Source organism: Heteronotia binoei, chromosome 20 (genome assembly GCF_032191835.1).
Source record: "Heteronotia binoei isolate CCM8104 ecotype False Entrance Well chromosome 20, APGP_CSIRO_Hbin_v1, whole genome shotgun sequence".
Lineage (NCBI taxonomy): Eukaryota > Metazoa > Chordata > Lepidosauria > Squamata > Gekkonidae > Heteronotia > Heteronotia binoei.
Window position 1 is genome coordinate 8,313,605 of NC_083242.1, and position 18,859 is coordinate 8,332,463.

At 49.8% G+C, this 18,859-nt stretch overlaps 1 protein-coding gene across 2 annotated transcripts in view; it reads right to left on the reverse strand.

Moving 5' to 3' along the window:
• Positions 1-18,859, reverse strand: part of FOXK1 (forkhead box K1) — a 93,365-nt gene that overhangs the window by 1,911 nt on the left and 72,595 nt on the right. The window contains exons 3-8 of one of the 2 annotated variants that reach the window (XM_060260615.1): positions 11,393-11,549; positions 8,362-8,508; positions 8,059-8,252; positions 6,810-6,976; positions 2,548-2,817; positions 124-348 (exon numbers count right to left, since the gene is read on the reverse strand). In XM_060260615.1, coding sequence (XP_060116598.1) covers positions 124-348; positions 2,548-2,817; positions 6,810-6,976; positions 8,059-8,252; positions 8,362-8,508; positions 11,393-11,549 — 1,160 coding nt within the window. Of the gene's footprint in view, positions 1-123; positions 349-2,535; positions 2,818-6,809; positions 6,977-8,058; positions 8,253-8,361; positions 8,509-11,392; positions 11,550-18,859 lie in introns of both variants that reach the window. The other variant, XM_060260614.1, reaches the window with a different exon arrangement.

The window sequence follows — 18,859 nt, forward strand, 5'->3', positions numbered from 1 at the left end:
TTCTCCCAGATTAGAGTCCGCCGCTCTTAACCACTACAAAAACTGCATTCTGCTTTGGATCCCCATCAGAGAGAAAGACGGGATCCACATAAAGTAAATATAGACAAAGACATCCACATGTACCATAAGAACCACCAGATATGCTGTTGGGAGGGACGGCGTGCTTCCCGTTTTGGGTCACTGCCCGGACAGGGAGCTGGTGCTGCCCGAGGGTGACAGGCGCTGCCTGCTGGAGAATGGCGACAGTCTGCCCCGGGACGCCTTGAGCCATCTGACTGGCGACTGTCTGGATAACTCGGCTGGCGGTGGGTATTGCCGCAAACGCGATGGTCGGCTTCTCGTCCATCCCTGCAGAAACAAAAGGCAACGTCACCCGCGGGCTGGCGAGTTTGAGAGCCACGCTTGTTTTTCCGTTCAAATGCCAAAATGGGAACCAACAAGCGAACCGTCATTGTTGCGGCTCACCAAAAAATTGTGCTAGGCCAGGGGTTGGCCAAACTTGCTAAGTGTAAGAGCGACATAGCATCAACCTCAGATGTTTGAGAGCCACGAGACAGGAAAGGAAGGAAGGTGGGAAGAAAGCAACTTTAAATTTATTCCAAGCTGCCAGCTGGCTTAACTTGGAGAAGCAATTTAAAGAGAGAAATGCCTTCTCCAAGTTGGCTGGCAGGGCGCTGGGAGCTTCAATATGTGTAAACGAGCCATATGTGGCTCCTGAATGGCAGCTTGGCCAGTAGTTTCTGCCAGCCCTTGGTTTCTGACTTCTAACTGTTTGGGGGCTGGCCCCCGCCCCACAAACAAAACCTTGCTTGCCTCTGCACCATAGGGGCAAGCCAGCTGCATTTCTTTTGTATTTGCTGAAGGTGGCGGGAACGCGGGTGCTTTCTGTGCACGCACACACGTTTTGACCTATGATACCTGGACCAAATACCATAAAACCCCCAGATATAAACAGGGCCAACCCTGGAAAGTACTTGGATGGGAAACCCCCAAGGAATACAAGGGCTGGGACGCAGAGGCGGGCAATGTCAAGCCACCTCTCTGAAACCTCCAAGCCCACCAGGGGGCGCCAAAAGTCAACCATGGCTTCCAAGTATTGCACACACACACACATACGCATCCCCCCGAAAAGAGGAAAATCCACCAGATCGTGTCACAAACACATAACACAGAGAGCAAATATTCCCTCTAAGCTGTGGAGTCTTGTGAGCAAAAATTCTACTTTGTGAGCTACTGGCATGAAAGTTGTGAGCTGCTGTGTACATTAATTTGCTCTGGGGCGCTTTTTTCCTGAGCTGAGACATAAACGTGAGCTGGAGACTAACAAACTGAGCTAGCTCATCCTAACTCAACTTAGAGGGAACACTGCTCAAGAGGCATACATCCACTGTATTCTCACGTATTTTTGTATTAGTATTTGAACAGAGCATTTGCCATTTTTCATCACGAAAGAGTCCACGTCGAGTAAATCGCTTACACTTCATTATAAAGACGCTGCCTCATGTGTTGAGTCTTCAATGTACTGCAAAGTAGCTTTTGACACTGCAGACAACATCAGGACAGGTCAAAGCGCATCGACTAGGCCTCTGCACTCCTTGGAGTCTTGACTCTCCACGGACTCTTTCATGATGAAAAAATGGCAAATGCTTTATTGTAATTTTGATTTATAATTTTGGTTATATGCATTATATGTTATAAAACAGCAGGAGATATTCCTTCAATAGCGAGTCTTTAAAAAATCCCTTGTACTGAGCAACTGCAGAATATTCTTGTAAATTCCACTGAAATTGACTTTTTTGTAGAACGCGGGTCTCCCCTGCTTCCCACCTTAACCTTCTTCATCCGGTTTGGTTGCTAATCCCCAGGTGGGGGCAGGGGATCCCCCGGTTTGGAGACCCTTTCCCAGCTTCAAGGTCATCAGAAAGCGGGGGGGGGGGGGGGAGGGAAAGGTCTGCTGGACACTCCACAATTCCCCATGGAGACTGATTCCCGCAGGGTATAATGGAGAATTGATCTGTGTGTATCTGGGGCTCAGGGTGTGTGTGTTTTCTGAGATAGAGGCACCAAATTTGCAGCATAGAATCCAGTGCCTTTCCTCAAAACACCCTCCTAGTTTCAAAAAGATTGGACCGTGGGGTCCAGTTCTATGAGCCCCCAAAGAAGGTGCCCCTATCCTTCATTATTTCCAACGGAGGGAAGGTGAGCATTTTAAAGGAGTGCAGTCCCTTTCAATTTGATGGCCGGAACTACCTTTGGAGTTCAATTCTGCTTCGAAACCTTGCTCCTCCCCCAAATCCCCCAGATATTTTTTGGACCTGGCAACCCTAGTGCACTGGACTCCATCTTTATTCTATAATTAACTGCCACAAAGATTGCCTGCAGAGACTGCTCAGAAAGGAAGGGGGTTCTTTTCACCGTAAATAACCTCTGCTGCAGAATGGACATCCACATGTAAGGCACTGGGCATCCCATGAAAATACAACCAAGGGAGAGAGCAATGAAGGGAAGGTGACCGTCCCGCACTCGACACACTACCTCGAGGCTCACCGGGCAAGTCCAGGACGGCTCCGGCTCCTTCGTGGGCTCCGCCCCCCACCCCCTGATTGGTCAGGATGTAGCCATTGGCCGAGTTGGCGGAGGTGGTCACCACCCTGACCATCGTGACGGTGGGGGCTTGCTGCACGACGTGGATGGCGTGGCCCGAAGGCTGCTGGGAAGTCATGATGGAGGCCGGCATGTAGGCCACCGGTTTGGCCAGCAGGGCCGAGGGCCGAGGGGGGACGGCCATGATCACCGGCTGGGCACTGACGGGCGAACCTGTGAGAAGAAAGGCATTAGCCACCTGTAAGAAAAAAAGCTTCTGTCGCCCTCACCTGGGAAGCCCAGGCAAGCCCGATCTTGGAAGCTAAGCAGGGCTGACCCACTGGCAAATACTCGGATGGGAGACCTCCAAGGAATACCAGGGCTGGGATGCAGAGGCAGGCAATAGCAAGCCACCTCTCTGGAAATGTCCAAGCCCCAGTAGGGGGTGCCAGAAGTCAGCCAGGATTCCCAGGAACGCACATGCGCACACACAAATAATAAATAAATAAAGGCTTCCATCAATCAAAGTAGCTCAATGGTTACATGACAGAGATATGTCAAGATAAGCAGCCACGTTAGTCTGTCAGTAGCAGTAGAAAAGAGCCAGAGTTCTGGAGCACCTTAAAAGACTCACAAAATTTGTGGCAGGGTGTGAGCTTTTGTAAGTCATACTGCTCACTTCTTCATAGCATGAACACTGAGCAAGGATGTCCCCTGGCAAATACTTGGATGGGAGACCTCCAAGGAACTGAGAGCCAGTTTGGTGTAGTGGTTAAGTGAGCGGACTTTTATCTGGGAGGACCGGGTTTGATTCCCCACTCCTCCACTTGCACCTGCTGGAATGGCCTTGGGTCAGCCAGAGCTCTCTTATCTGGGAGAACCGGGTTTGATTCCCCACTCCTCCACTTGCACCTGCTGGAATGGCCTTGGGTCAGCCAGAGCTCTGGCAGAGGTTGTCCTTGAAAGGGCAGCTGCTGTGAGAGCCCTCTCCAGCCCCACCCACCTCACAGGGTGTCTGTTGGGGGGAGGAAGGGAAAGGAGATTGTGAGCCGCTCTGAGACTCTTCAGAGTGGAGGGTGGGATATAAATCCAATATCTTCATCTACCTCACAGGGTGTCTGTTGTTGTGGGGGGGGGGAAGGTTAAGGAGATTGTGAGCCGCTCTGAGACTCTTCGGAGTGGAGGGCAGGATATAAAGCCAATATCTTCATCTACCTCCCAGGGTGTCTGCTGTTGGCGGGGGAAGGTAAAGGAGATTGTGAGCCGCTCTGAGACTCTTTGGAGTGGAGGGCGGGATATAAATCCAATATCTTCATCTACCTCCCAGGGTGTCTGTTGTGGGGGGGGGGGGGGAGGGAAAGGAGATTGTGAGCCGCTCTGAGACTCTTTGGAGTGGAGGGCAGGATATAAATCCAATATCTTCATCTACCTCACAGGGCGTCTGTCGTGGGGGAGGAAGGGAAAGGAGATTGTGAGCCGCTCTGAGACTCTTCGGAGTGGAGGGCGGGATATAAATCCAATCTCTTCATCTACCTCACAGGGTGTCTGTTGTTGGGGGGGGGGGGAAGGTAAAGGAGATTGTGAGCCGCTCTGAGACTCTTTGGAGTGGAGGGCGGGATATAAATCCAATATCTTCATCTACCTCACAAGGGTGTCTGTCGTGGGGGAGGAAGGGAAAGGAGATTGTGAGCTGCTCTGAGACTCTTCGGAGTGGAGGGCAGGATATAAATCCAATATCTTCTTCATCTTCAAGGAATGTCACAAATTTTGTTAAGTCTTTAAGGTGTTCCTGGACTCTGGCTCCTTCAGCTCCTTTCTAGTGCTATGCAAGAGAGAAAAAAACGATTCCTCTCTCCCTCAGGGGCACACAGGGAAGCTCTGAAGGTTTTGGAAGCTAAGCGGGGTCAGCCCTGGTTAGTATTTGGGTGCGAGACCGCCAACAAAGCCCAGGGTTGCTATGCAGAGGCAGGCCATGGCCAACCACCTCTGCCCCCACAGTACAAGGCAGCCCAATCTTGTCAGTTCTTGGAAGCGAAATGGGCTAGACCACCAAGGAAGCCAACGGTCGCCACGCCAAACGGCTACGGGGCCAACCGCCTCTGACCCGCCTCTGGCTTTGCAAACCCTACCAGGTCGCCAAAAATCAGCTGTGAATTTTTGACGCTCCCCCCCCCACCACAAAGGGGACCAAGGAATTTTTCAAAAACACGTCCCACCGTTCTCTGCTGCCTCTTTTTGTACCGTCATGTTCAAAATGGAAGGCTTTGAAAACTCTCAAGGGTTTCTAGAAGCCGGCTGCGGCCTGACCAGCACTGTACACGCACAAAGGGTTTAAAATATCACACCATAAAAGTAGGATGCGTTTTTAGGTGCTTTTAAAAGGCCACAAGCCGAGGTCTATCTCTGTCTGTCTAGTACTGCTCTTATAGCTGTCGGCTTCAGCATAAGTTGGAACCGAAAATTATTTTAGGAGATCTTGCTCCGTATTATTTCTCTTATTCTGATTATCGCACCTATGAATTTTGCCGTGGAGAGGGCGACACAATCATTTGTATCCCACAGTAGGCATGACACCTGGGTTTCCACATTTAGTGATTCTATATTTTTAAGTAAAGGGGTGATTCAACGTGTTGAATGAAGGACACTCCATATTCATATGTTCGATAGCCTCAATTTTATCAGCGTGTTCTGTTAAAACATGATGCCCTTTTGTAATCTGCCCTCCAAAACCGCTGAGGGAAAAGTGTTTGTTCTTGTGCGAGTAGAAGCTCTTAGATTTGGGACTGTCAATCGATAAAAAAAAAATATTTCGGCAGTTGCGTCGGGAAGACAATTCCCAAACAGAGTGACGAATATACCCTGCGTGCCCTAACAGAGGTACTTGTAGCATCGAACTTCCTTACACTTTTTTTTTTTAATTTGGAGGAAGAGGAGGAGATTGTATTTATACGCCGCCTTTCTCAGAGCGGCTTACAATCTCCTTTCCCTTCCCCCCCCCGCAACAGACACCCTGTGAGGAAGGTGGAGCTGAGAGAGCTCTAAAAGAAACTGCTCAGTGACTTGTGACTGACTCGAGGTCACGCCAGCACGTACATGTGAAGGAGTGAGGAATCAAACCTGGTTCCCCCAGGCAAGAGTCCATGCACTTAACCACTACACCAAACTGGCTTAACCACCACACCAAATAATGTCTCTAGTTTCTGTATTCTTAAAAGGAAGTACTTCTTCACCCAAAGCGTGATTAACATGTGGAATTCACTGCCACAGGAGGTGGTGGCGGCTACAAGCACAGCCAGCTTCAAGAGGGGATTAGATAAAAATGTGGAGCAGAGGTCCATCAGTGGCTATTAGCCACAGTGTGTGTGTGTGTATATATATATAATTTTTTTTTTGCCACTGTGTGACACAGAGTGTTGGACCGGATGGGCTACTGGCCTGATCCAACATGGCTTCTCTTATGTTCATATGTGACACAGTGTTGGACTGGATGGGCCATTGGCCTGATCCAACATGGCTTCTCTTATGTTCATATGTGACACAGAGTGTTGGCCTGGCTGGGCCATTGGCCTGATCCAACATGGCTTCTCTTATGTTCTTATGTGACACAGAGTGTTGGACTGGATGGGCCACTGGCCTGATCCAACATGGCTTCTCTTATGTTTTTATGTGACACAGAGTGTTGGACTGGATGGGCCACTGGCCTGATCCAACATGGCTTCTCTTATGTTCTTATGTGACACAGAGTGTTGGACTGGATGGGCCACTGGCCTGATCCAACATGGCTTCTCTTATGTTCTTATGTGACACAGAGTGTTGGACTGGATGGGCCACTGGCCTGATCCAACATGGCTTCTCTTATGTTCTTATGTGACACAGAGTGTTGGACTGGATGGGCCACTGGCCTGATCCAACATGGCTTCTCTTATGTTCTTATGTGACACAGAGTGTTGGACTGGATGGGCCACTGGCCTGATCCAACATGGCTCCTCTTATGTTCTTATGTGACACAGAGTGTTGGACTGGATGGGCCACTGGCCTGATCCAACATGGCTTCTCTTATGTTCTTATGTGACACAGAGTGTTGGAATGGATGGGCCACTGGCCTGATCCAACATGGCTTCTCTTATGTTTAATCATGTTGTTTGTTTTTCCTCGGTCTAAGCAAACTGGTGGCTTTTACTGGCACACCTCTTCCCCAGCTTAAGAGCTCCATCAGTTGAACTTACCAGGTGCGCTCTGTGAATACCGATACTCCGGAACGGAGGCCAACTTGGAGCTGAAGTCATGGTCGTGTGGGATGGGTGAGCCCTCCCGGGACAGGCACTCGGGAGTTTGCAGGCCGCTCGAGTGAGGGGACAGCAGGCCAGGATGGGTGGGGGAGGCCGGGGCGCTCCTGGAAGCGAGAGAATGGTGCCAAGGCAAGAACCACATTAGGTGACGGATGATGAAGACACACAGCAGCCAAAGGGGTGTGGGGGTCAATGGGGGCACCTCCAGGGAGTCATCAGGGTCTTGTAGTAGTAGTTATGCCCAGGATAGCCCGATCGGGTCAGATCTCGGAAGCTAAGAAGGGTCGGCCCTGGCTAGTATTCGGAAGGGCAACCGCCAAGGAATACCAGGGGTGTGGCACAGAGGCGGGCAAGGGCAAACCACCTCTGAATGTCTCTTGAAAACAAGACTAGCTCGCCCCCTAGTGGTGCGTCACACTAAAGAGCTAGAACTTCCGGGTGCCACACTATCTTGAAAACTAATTAAACTTCCTATCCCCAACCAATGTTCCCTCTAAGCTGCAGAGTCTTGTGAGCAAAAATTCTACTTTGTGAGCTACTGACATTAAAGTTGTGAGCGACTGCATAAATGATTGTGCTCTGGGGTCCTCCTTCCTGAGCTAAGACAAAAATCTGTGGGCTCGAGGCTAAGAATATGTGAGCTGGCTCACGCTAACTCAGCTTAGAGGGAACACTGCCCCCCAACTAATGTCTAATGCTTTGTCTTGAGTAATACACTGTAACAATAAACTAACCTCAGACTACAGAAGCAGTCTGAGCACTGGACCACAAAGTGAACTCAGACTGACATAACACAGGCCCGGTCACCATTCTTCATGGTTGATGAACCATGCTAAATGCTAATCTGGTTTTCCCTGCAAGCAGTGTTTGCAAACTTGGTGAAATGGCAATTAAAGTGAACTGTGGTTTCAATTCGTATAGATGTAAAGAAACAGGGGAGGGTTTGGACCATGAGCTTCTCTGCTGAACAAATAAAGGCCACAGACCTGATTACACATCTTGTTATTTACTGATGCGCCAACAAGCTCCTTCCCCCTCCACAATCTCCACCTGCCCACGACAAAATCTGAGCCACGCTGTTTCGGCAGCCCGCGCAAAGTCTGCAAATCGCCTTCCGATCCTACACCTGGATTATATACGGGCAAACGCGTGTCCTGTCACTGGCCCGCCACCCAGCTGAACTTACCGGGAAGAGAGAGGCCCAAAGGGGGTTCGAAAGCAGGACACCCCTCGCTGTCTCCGTTTCCGGAACGCCTGCTCCACCAGTTTGGCTTCCGAAGCGGGATCTATCCTCCAGAAAGAGCCCTTCCCAGGCTCCTCTTGGGAACGCGGGACTTTAATGAAATAACGGTTCAGGGAGAGGTTGTGCCGAATGGAATTCTGCGGGGGGGGGGGGGGCAGAAAAGAGGAAGCGGTTATATTTCCCAACGTGAGGGGCTTCGACAGCCAACGGACGAGCCGTACCCCCGCCCTGGCCCCCGACACTCACCTGCCAACCTTTATCAGCCGTCCTGTAGTACGGGTAATGCTTGGTGATGTGGGCGTAGATCCCGCTTAGTGTTAATTGCCTGTCTTGGGCCGAGGAGATAGCTTGAACGATTAGCTGAGCGTATGAATACGGCGGCTTCGACTCGTCCTGCAGACACAAGCAAGACAGACAGACACGAGGGAGTTTTTAGCCGTTTCACAGTTCATTAATAACGGAGGCCTGAGCTCCGATAATGAGGCGAGAGCTGTCCAGGCAGCTGCCTTTCCAGCTAAAACGTTAACGCAAGCAGCGTTTTCCATGGAAAGTTCCCCCCCAAGGCTGCATGCTGTTACTTAATTCCCTTTAGGCAAGGCGTTTTTTGTAGCAGGAACTCCTTTGCCTATTAGGCCATCCCCCCTGATGTAGCCAATCGTCCTGAAGCTTACTGTAGGCCCTGTAAGCTCCAGGAGGACTGGCTACATCGGGAGGGGGGGGGGGGGGTGGCCTAATATGCAAAGGAGTTCATGCTACAACCCCAAAAAGCCCTGCTTAAAGCCAAGAATAAATCGCTACAGGTGACAGGTGTTTTTAAAGAAGGGCACCCGGTAAACCCTTTTAGGGATGAAGACAAGCCAGCAAAAGTCGTCCCTGATGATAATTAGGTTCTTCCAGTTGCCACCCTGGCTAAATCAGAGGTGCCGAACTTATTACAAGGGCCAGATCTGACATTAATATTACTTTGTTGGGCCGGGCCATGTGTACTGTAAATGTAATGCCGGGTACGGGAGATATAATAATAATAATAATAATATTTTATTTTTATATCCCGCCCTCCCCGCCAGGCGGGCTCAGGACGGCTAACAGACATGGGAGTCCCATGATTCACATTAAACAGTATAACAGACATGGGAGTCCCATGATTCACATAAAACATAACAGTTTAAATATCAATTACAAATAAATTAATTAAAATAGATAAAACATATAAAAATAGGTGCTAAAATGATGTAATCCTGATGTACATAAGATGGCTAAGCGCCTGTTCGTTAGTTAATCAGGTTCTGTCTCAAATGCCAACTGAAAAAGAAATGTTTTGCAAGCCCTGCGGAATTGGTTCAGGTCCCGCAGGGCTCGCACCATCTCTGGAAGGTCGTTCCACCAACTCTATATAAACTCTATAAGGGACACATGCAAACTCCATTCACTGTTGGTTGTAGATTTTCTAGGCTGTGTGGCTGTATTAACTGTATTGTTTTTTACTCCAACTACAAACATGATTGAAACATTAACACTCAGGGGTGGCCAAATATAAGAGCCACATAGAATAAATGTCAGATGTTTGAGAAGTGAAAGGCATGAACATCAGAGGGAGGAAGGAAGGGAGATGGGGAGGGAGAGGTGGACCGAATGGCTTTTCCTATGATTTTTTATTCCCCTCTCTCCTGCCACATATACACCCCTGGCTCACCAGGCTGACACCTGAGAAAGCCTTAACTAGAAGAAGAGGAGGAGGTGGTTTTATATCCCGCCCTTCACTACCCAAAGGAGTCTCAGAGGGGCTTACAATCACCTTTCCATTGCCTCTTCACGACAGACACTCTGTGAGGTAGGTGGGGCTGAGAGAGCTCTCAAGAGAGAGCTGTGACTGATCCGAGGTCACCCAGCTGGCTTCATGTAGGGGAGTGGGGAATTGAACCTGGTCCCCCAGATTAGAGTCTGCAAAATACTGTGAAAACATTCTGCCTCGCTCTGCTTTTTTTAAAGAAAGAAGTGCCACAACTTTAATTTATGGAAGACAATCTGGAAATCTGCAGAACTCAAACACCTTTGCCATTTAGACCCTTCCTGGAGGAAAACTTTAATTATTGTTCGAGGAAGGGACTGAGGGGAGAGAGAGAGCTGCTCTCGCTGAGGCAAATGCCAAGGAGGTGTGGAGGTCGGAAAAGGACGGATGAGATCATGAAGGGGTCGGAGCACCTTTTAAAAAAGAGGCGACTGGGGGAATGTGAGAAGGGCTGACAAAATTATGCAGGGGGGGAGGGTGAGGGACATAACTTTCTCTCCCTCTTCAAGAACACTAGAACTCGATGGCTTCCAATGAAGCTGAAGCCAGTTGATTCAGGATGAAAAAAAAGGAAATATTTCTTTACACAAAGGGAGACGAAGATGTAGAATTCGCTGTCAAGGGCTGTAGTGAGGGCCACAGCTTTAAAAGGGGATTAGACAGATTAATGGAGGCGAGACCTAACAGCGGCTACTTAGCCATGGCGGCTCAAGAGAACCTCCACATTCAGAGGTAGTCAACCTTTGAATCCCAGTGCCAGGAGGCAACATTAGAGGTAGGCCTCTCTGCCCCGTTGTTAGCTCTCCAGAGGAACTGGTCAGCCACTGTGAGAGCCGGAAAGCTGGACTACATGGACCACTGGTCTGATCCAGCAGGGCTCTTCTGATGTTCTTATGAAGGTCTCGGCCTCCATGCCCTGTTGTTAGCTTCCAGAGGAACTGGTCGGCCACTGTGAGAGCTGGAAAGCTGGACTACATGGACCGCTGGTCTGATCCAGCAGGGCTGTTCTGATGTTCTTATGAAGGCCTCAGCCTCTCTGCCCTGTTGCTGGCCCTCCAGAGGAACTGGCTGGCCACTGTGTAAGACATGATGCTGGACTAGACTGATCAGTGGTCTGATCCAGCAGGGCTCTTCTTATGTTCCTATGAAGGCCTCAGCCTCTATGCCCTGTTGCTGGCCCTCCAGAGGAACTGGTTGGTCACTGTGAGAGACAGGATGCTGGACTAGATGAACCCTCACTGGTCTGATCCAGCAGGGCTCTCCTGATGTTCTTATGAAGGCCTCAGCCTCTCTGCCCTGTTGATGTCCCTCCAGAGAAATTGGCTGGCCACCGTGTGAGCCAGGATTCTGGACGAGATGGACCACTGGCCCGATCCAGCAGGGCTCTTCTGATGACCCAGCAATTGAGTGACCAGGCTATGGAAACACACCAAGGAGCCCACCTGTGACAACCCAGCAGAGCCCCTCCCCTGGCAATGTTGCCTGTACCTTTGGGCTGTCCCCGCCGGACGCGTCCGCCTGCTGCTCCGACGTGGCCTTTGCAGCATATTCGGCTACCAGCTGCAGGTCCGAGGTAATATTCTGCACAAAGCGATATCCGGAGGAACCGGCACCCCGAGGGCTGGCGGGGCACGAATTGGGAACACTGTGGGAGAAGCAGAAAACAGAGTTATTAGTTAACAGCTAACTGCGTAACAGCATCCTCAACGCATGCAAAATTGTGAGTCACTGAGAGCCGCTTCACACTTTACCGTTGCTGTGGTTAGCTGTTTTGTCAGTTAGATCGGGGGGCCCCAACCACTGTGAGCACCTTTGGAATCTTAGCACAGCACGGTGGGCGCAGCCCCAAAATGGCTGCCATGGGAGGCAGGGCCAGCTCCAAAATGGCTACCACGGCTTACCTTCAGTCGTGCAGTGAAGATCCCTGAGCTGTGATGGTGGCTGATTTGAGCACCACAATGAAGAAGAAGAAGAATTGCAGATTTATACCCCACCCTTCTCTCTGAATCAGACTCAGAGTGGCTTACAATCTCCTATATCTTCTCCCCCCACAACAGACACCCTGTGAGGGGGGTGGGGCTGAGAGGGCTCTCACAACAGCTGCCCTTTCAAGGACAGTTCTGGGAGAGCTATGGCTGACGCGAGGCCATTCCAGCAGGTGCAAGTGGAGGAGTGGGGAATCAAACCCAGTTCTCCCAGATAAGTGTCCGCACACTTAACCGCTACACCAAACTGGCTTTCGCAACAGTGTGTGCCGCTGACGAAGACAGAGAGCCGTAAACACCAGGCATGAGCAAACCTATCATTCCTCTCTCCACCCCACTCGCCACCTGTCCTTCATCTCACTCTTTCTCTCTCTGCCGAATTAATTTATGCCTCCAGAGGTACACAACAGAGCAGAAGGAGAGAGCACGGCTCCTACGGCAGTCAGCCCCAATGCTGACCATGACCGTAACGAGAGATATGGTGTTTTGCAGCAGCCATCCGGGAAAAGGGTTGTGTACCTAGTGCAGCCGGAAAGAAGGTGTAGGAGGAATCTGACCAAGCCTCTACTGCTCCCTGTTAAGCTGAGTTAGCGTGAGCTAGCTCAGATTTTTAGCCTCCAGCTCACACATTTTTGTCTTCGCTCAGGAAGGAGGACCCCAGAGCACACTAATGTATGCAGTGGCTCACAACATGCGTGCCGGTAGCTCACAAGGTAGACTCTTTGCTCACAAGACTCTGCGGCTTAGAGGAAACCTCGCAAGCAGCCCCTCCCCCCCCGAATTGATTGGTAAAGCTGGCAAAAGAGACGCTTTATTTGGGGATACTCAACTCTGTCCTAAAATGTTTAAATTACTGCGTTGGCAGCTTTATGGACTGGCTGGCGGCTCTCTGCTGCCTCCAAGGAAGATTGAAAGGGAGGCTGCTATTGGAGAGGAGGAGGGTGGAAGGGGTGGGGTCTCTGCTTGGAGTTTCCAGGGTACACAAAACCTTGGGCGTGGCAGAGAACCAGGGGTGTTCCCCTCCAAGGTTCCCTCTAAGCTGCAGAGTCTTTGTGAGCAAAAATTCTACTTTGTGAGTGATTGGCATTAAAGTGGTGAGCTACTAACTACATAAGTTATTGCGCTCTGGAGCCATTTTTCCTGAGTTAAGACAAAAATGTGTGAGCCGGAGGCTAAAAATCTGTGAGCTAGCTCACGCTAACTCAGCTTAGAGGGAACACTCCTTCCCAGGAGTCTGTTTCCCAGGGCACTGTCTTCTGAGCTTCCGAAAACCATCAGGATGTTGGGGAACCACAGTTAGAAGAAGAACCACAAGATGGCGCTCACGACACAAGTTAAAAAATCTAAGAGGGGCCCCTGTGAGCGCGTGAAAAGTCTGCTAAGTAACAACAGAGGATATAATGAACGTCTGTCTGTTTGAGCCACTGCATCTTTCGGACGAAGCTGGGGCAGCTATGCCGCAGTGGAACTTGGCAAGCAACTGAAGACTGATGATGAAACGACTTTGATTTGGGGAGGTTTGCATTTTCGGAGCTTTTTTTTGTAGCAGGAACTCCTTTGCATCTTAGGCCACACCTCTCTTATGTAGCCAACCCTCCGAGAGCTTAATGGTTTCTTTGTACAGGGCCTCCTGTAAACTCCAGGAGGATTGGCTACATCAGGAGGGTGTGGCCTAATATGCAAAGGAGTCCCTGCTACAAAATAAGCCTGGAGGGTTTCGATGTTAAGCTATCGTCTGTGTCCCTTCCTGGGAAGACGACGTTTCAGGTGACCCAAACAGAATCCTGAACAGAAGAGCACAGTTGCTACGAGCTGTGAGCTTCTCATCCCTAAGCACACTCGGTGTGCAGCACGGAATCTACCGCCACGAAATTTCGCCCACCAAATTAGCGAGACTGCAGAACGGTGAGGCGCAAACCACAAGAATGCCTTCCCTGAGGAAGCCTCGCCTTCATGACGTTCTTATTTGTATTTGGTCTTTGTATTTTTGGTTTAGTGTTCATTTTCCCCCTCATGGCAAATCGCTCCGAGGCCCTTAGACAACCCCGCCCCCCCCCCCCCGCCGCCCAATTTAAATTTTAAAAATGAGTAAAATAAAAGAGGGACCGGGGCGACAGCTAGGGAAGACCAATAAGTGGTGCTAACGAAGAAAAAACGTGTCGTGCGTTTGTGCTGGGACCGAAATGGCCCTTGTAGATTTACCTCTGGGCAGAACCAGATACTGTGTCTCTCCTCATTCATTACCAAAAGAATAAGATTTTCAAAATTCACAGCTGCAGCCCAAAAACTGCAAATCAGAATTTTCTCTAATGCTAAAAAGCCATCTATGCTCACATACATATATCTTCGAATGCCTTCCCGGGGTGCAGATGTGTCTGTTCATAACCCTGGGAATGACAAAGCTTTTATTCTTCATTTCCATTTGTGTCTCTCACACTAGACACAAACAGAAGGCACCAATAAGATCTTACGAAACACCAACTGGAGCTAAGTCTGCTAAGGACATATGTCAGGTTTCTAATGCATTATCTGTTTCAAATGTCATAAAACCATCAGCATTATGCTTTTACCATGTAAAGTACGTCAGCTTTCTCTCAATGAACCCTGTAAGAGAACCTCTTCCTCCCATTTCAGAGATGCCAAACACAAGCAGAGAGACAACGGCTGGAAGCCAACACAGACTTAAGGAACTTTAAGGAAACCGACAGGTTTCAGGGCATTGTATTTCTCCTCTGGCTAAGTGCCAATGACTTGCTCCAAGATGGGTTGCCAAAACTTGCTTAACATAAAAAGCCACAGAGAATAAACATCAGGGGTTTGAGAGCCACAAGACAGGAACATCAGATGTTTGAGAGCCGGGAGGGAGAATAGATGGTGGGAGGAAGGAGGGAGAGAGAGGTGGAAAGAAAGCAACTTTAACTTGGCTTGGAGAAGTGACTTAAAGAGAGAAATGCCTTCTCCAAGCCAGCCAACAGGGCAGTGGGGGCTTCAAGAGCCACACAGTATGTGTGAAAGAGCTGCGTTTGCCTCTCGAGCTGCAGTTTGGCCACCCCACTCCAAAATATCACCAAGTCTTAACGGGGCAAGAAAACTAAAAATAAAGGCCCTTTGACAGCGATGCTGATTCTGTGAACTCAGGGAGATCATGAGAGGGAAGGCAAGAAGGGTTGCCTCAGGGCTTAGTAGGTATTTGTGAATTTCCTGCATTGGGCAGAGGGTTGGGACTAGATGACCCTGGAGGTCCCTTCCAATTCCATGATTCTGTGACTGCTTGGGGGGGGGGCACAGCAAGGAGGGGCCAATGACCATTTGCCTGTACAAAAGAGACCAAAATGCATCCAAGAAGACAACAGAGTCTCTTTGGTGTCTTTGCCTGCGCTATACAAATAATAAGACAGGAAAGATAATTCCAAGGCATTCCAATTGCATGCTTCCCCCCCATAAAAACACACTGTTTCGAATTAGGGAGGCATTCAATTTAGACGTGCGTTATGAAAACCAGAATCCATACATCAAGACTGCAATAGCGTTGGCACAACCCCATTGGAGAGAGTGTGCACGTTTCAGAAGATGAAGCAAACAATCCAAAAGCATTATTCAGAGAGAGAGAGAGAGAGAGCCTAGAGAACAAAAATCATGCTGTTCGAGCCCCAATACTGAATTTTTTTTGTATTTATGTCTCGACACAGCCAGATGTTCTGCACAGCTGCCCCTGGAATATTGGCAAAGCACCTTTTTGCAGATTCCAGGCAGTGGCTGATGCCAGCATTGACTCTTCAGAGATGCCTAGTTGTGCAGGTAAAATGTGCCAGGTGACGGAGGGTCCAAGCTTATAGATGCAAATCAGCACAACCGCATTCACTCCTCGGACGGTGTAGTCTGGGGTGGCCAAACTGTGGCTCTTTCACACATTGCGTGGCTCTTGAAGCCCCCACTGCCCTGTTGGCCGGCTTGGAGAGAGCAGATCTCTCTTGAAATTACTTCACCCAACCAAGGCAGTCAGCAGCTTGGAGAATGCATTTAAAGTTGCTTTCTCTTCACCTCTCATCCATCCATCCATCCATCCATCCATCCATCCATCCATCCATCCATCCATCCATCTATCTATCTATCTATCTATCTATCTATCTATCTATCTATCTATCTATCTATCTATCTATCTATCTATCTATCTATCTATCTATCTATCTATCTATCTATCTATCTATCTATCTATCTATCTATCTCCCTCCCTCCCTCCCTCCCTCCCTCCCTCCCTCTTAAACAACGTAAGAGAAGCCATGCTGGATCAAGCTAATGGCCCATCCAATCCAACACTTTGTCACACAGTGGCCAAAAAACCCCAGGTGCCATCAGGAGGTCCATCAGTGGGGCCAGGGCACCAGAAGCCCTCACCCTGTTGCCCCTCCCAAGCCCGCCCATCCATCCATCCATCCATCCATCCATCCATCCATCCATCTATCATCAATCATCTAAACAACGTAAGAGAAGCCATGCTGGATCAAGCCAATGGCCCATCCAATCCAACACTTTGTCACACAGTGGCCAAAAAACCCCAGGTGCCATCAGGAGGTCCATCAGTGGGACCAGGACACCAGAAGCCCTCACCCTGTTGCCCCTCCCAAGCCCGCCCGCCCGCCCACCCACCCACCCACCCACCCACCCATCCATCCATCCATCCATCCATCCATCCATCCATCCATACTCCCTGCCTTGCGGCTCTCAAACATCTTCTGTTTATTCTATGTGGCTCTTATGTTAAGAACGTTTGGCCACCCCTGGCATAGGCCCTTGGGAAGGGACTGTGGATCCGTGGCTGGCCAGGTCCTTTCCATGCAGAGGGTCTCACGTTCAGTCACTGCCCGCTGCAGTCAAATGTTTTCAGGCAACAGCTGGTGGGGAAGATCCTCTTTTGCGCCTGAGCTCCCAGGGGGCCAAGCTGGTCAGACCATGCAGACGAAGCTGGTCAGCTTGGTAGACTGACAATCCAATTCAGTATAAGGATATCGTTGTCCCCACAAGCATGGAGGCCAGATCAAGACTTTATAAGCGAGGGTCAGGGCTTTTTTTCTTTTGTATCAGGAACTCCTTTGCATATTAGGCCACACCCTCCTGATGTAGCCGATCCTCCTGCAGCTTACAATAGGCCCTGTACTAAGAGGCCTGTAAGCTCTTGGAGGATTGGCTACACCAGGGGGGCGCAGCCTAATATGCAAAGGAGTTCCTGCTACAAAAAAAGCCCTGGCGAGGGTGGTCAGGTGGGGGGAACTGTGATGTTTTGCAACGCATCTTATGGACGGGGGATGGCTCACAAAGCACTTGGGGAGAACCAGTCCCCCGTGAGGCCTGCTCAGATCACTCTCCCAGAGCTGGATTTGGATTATTTTAGAATTCTGCTTTCCGCTCGCAGCTTTGTGATACAGAGAAACATTTTACACCGACACCAGATGTGACAAAGAGTCACATAAGGGCAGGCCGCAGGGCTCGCCTGAATACGGAACTGGCAATTATGGAACCACTAGGGGGCAGCGTGCCTCCAGCAGCGAGTTTCGGCAGGGCCTTTGAGGAAAACAAGTCCAGTATTTACAACGTATGATTATGTTTTCAATCGCTGGAGAAGGGTGGGGAGTTGGATTTTCCACCCCGGGTACCAAGGCCTCGTGGGGAGTGTTTGTTGCCAAACAGAAACAGCTCAGGCCCATTATGGATCCGAGAGAGGCTCCAACGCTACGCACTGCGATACTTCAACTAGGGTTGCCAAGTCCAATTCGAGAAATATCTGGGGACTTTGGGGGTGGAGCCAGGAGACATTGGGGGTGGAGCCAGGAGCAAGGTTGTGACAAGCACAATTGAACTCCAAAGGGAGTTCTGGCCATCACGTTTCAAGGGACTGCACACCTTTTAAATGCCTTCCTTCCATAGGAAATAATGAAGGATAGGGACACCTTCTTTTGGGGCACATAGAATTGGATCCCTTGGTCTAATCTTTCTGAAACTTGGAGGGTATTTTGGGGAGAGGCACCAGATGCTACTCTGCAAATTTGGGTCATCTAACTCAAACAACAACCCCCCCAGAGCCCCAGATACCTGTGGATCCATTCTCCACTATTTCCTATGGGAATACATCTCCATAGGGAATAATAAAATTCCCAGCAGATATTTCCCTCCCCTCCCCCCACTTTCTGATGACCCTGAAGCGGGGGGGGGGGGAGGGCCTTCAAACTGGGGGATCCCCTGCCCCCACCTGGGGATTGGCAATCCTGACTTCAACCATAAACTTAACCTACTGTTCGCCATCTGGGGCTTTCTTTCATGCCCCCATCAGCTATATAACAACATTTTTGTACCGATCAGCTCGCCTCATTAAAAGTTCTGGGGAACTGGAAAGCTCACTTTCCTGATTATTTAATTAGTTCTAATGTGTTTTTAAAAATAACTTGACCGTTGATTTGGGGGGGCTGTTCGTCTGCCTCCTAAGAAGCAAACACAACGACTTGCGATTTCCAACGAGTGCAGCGTATGTGAATTCTGTCTCGATGCCTCAAACTAGTTCCAAAAGCTACAGCAGCAAGACGTCTAGCGGGCTGAGTTACTGGCCTGTGAAGAAGAAGAAGAAGAAGAAGACCATAGATTTATACCCCACCCTTCTCTCTGAATCAGAGTCTCAGAGCGGCTCACAATCTCCTTTATCTTCTTCCCCCACAATAGACACCCTGTGAGGTAGGTGGGGCTGAGAGGGCTCTCCCAGCAGCTGCCCTTTCAAGGACAACCTCTGTGAGAGCTCTGGCTGACCCAAGGCCATTCCAGCAGCTGCGAGTGGAGGAGCGGGGAATCAAACCCGGTTCTCCCAGATAAAGAGTCCGCGCACTTAACCACTACACCAAACTGTGCCTTATCTCCACAGAAAGAACTAGACTGGCTATGTTCCATGGTGCTGCATTTGCATGAAACTGGCTTATTGGCCCACGTT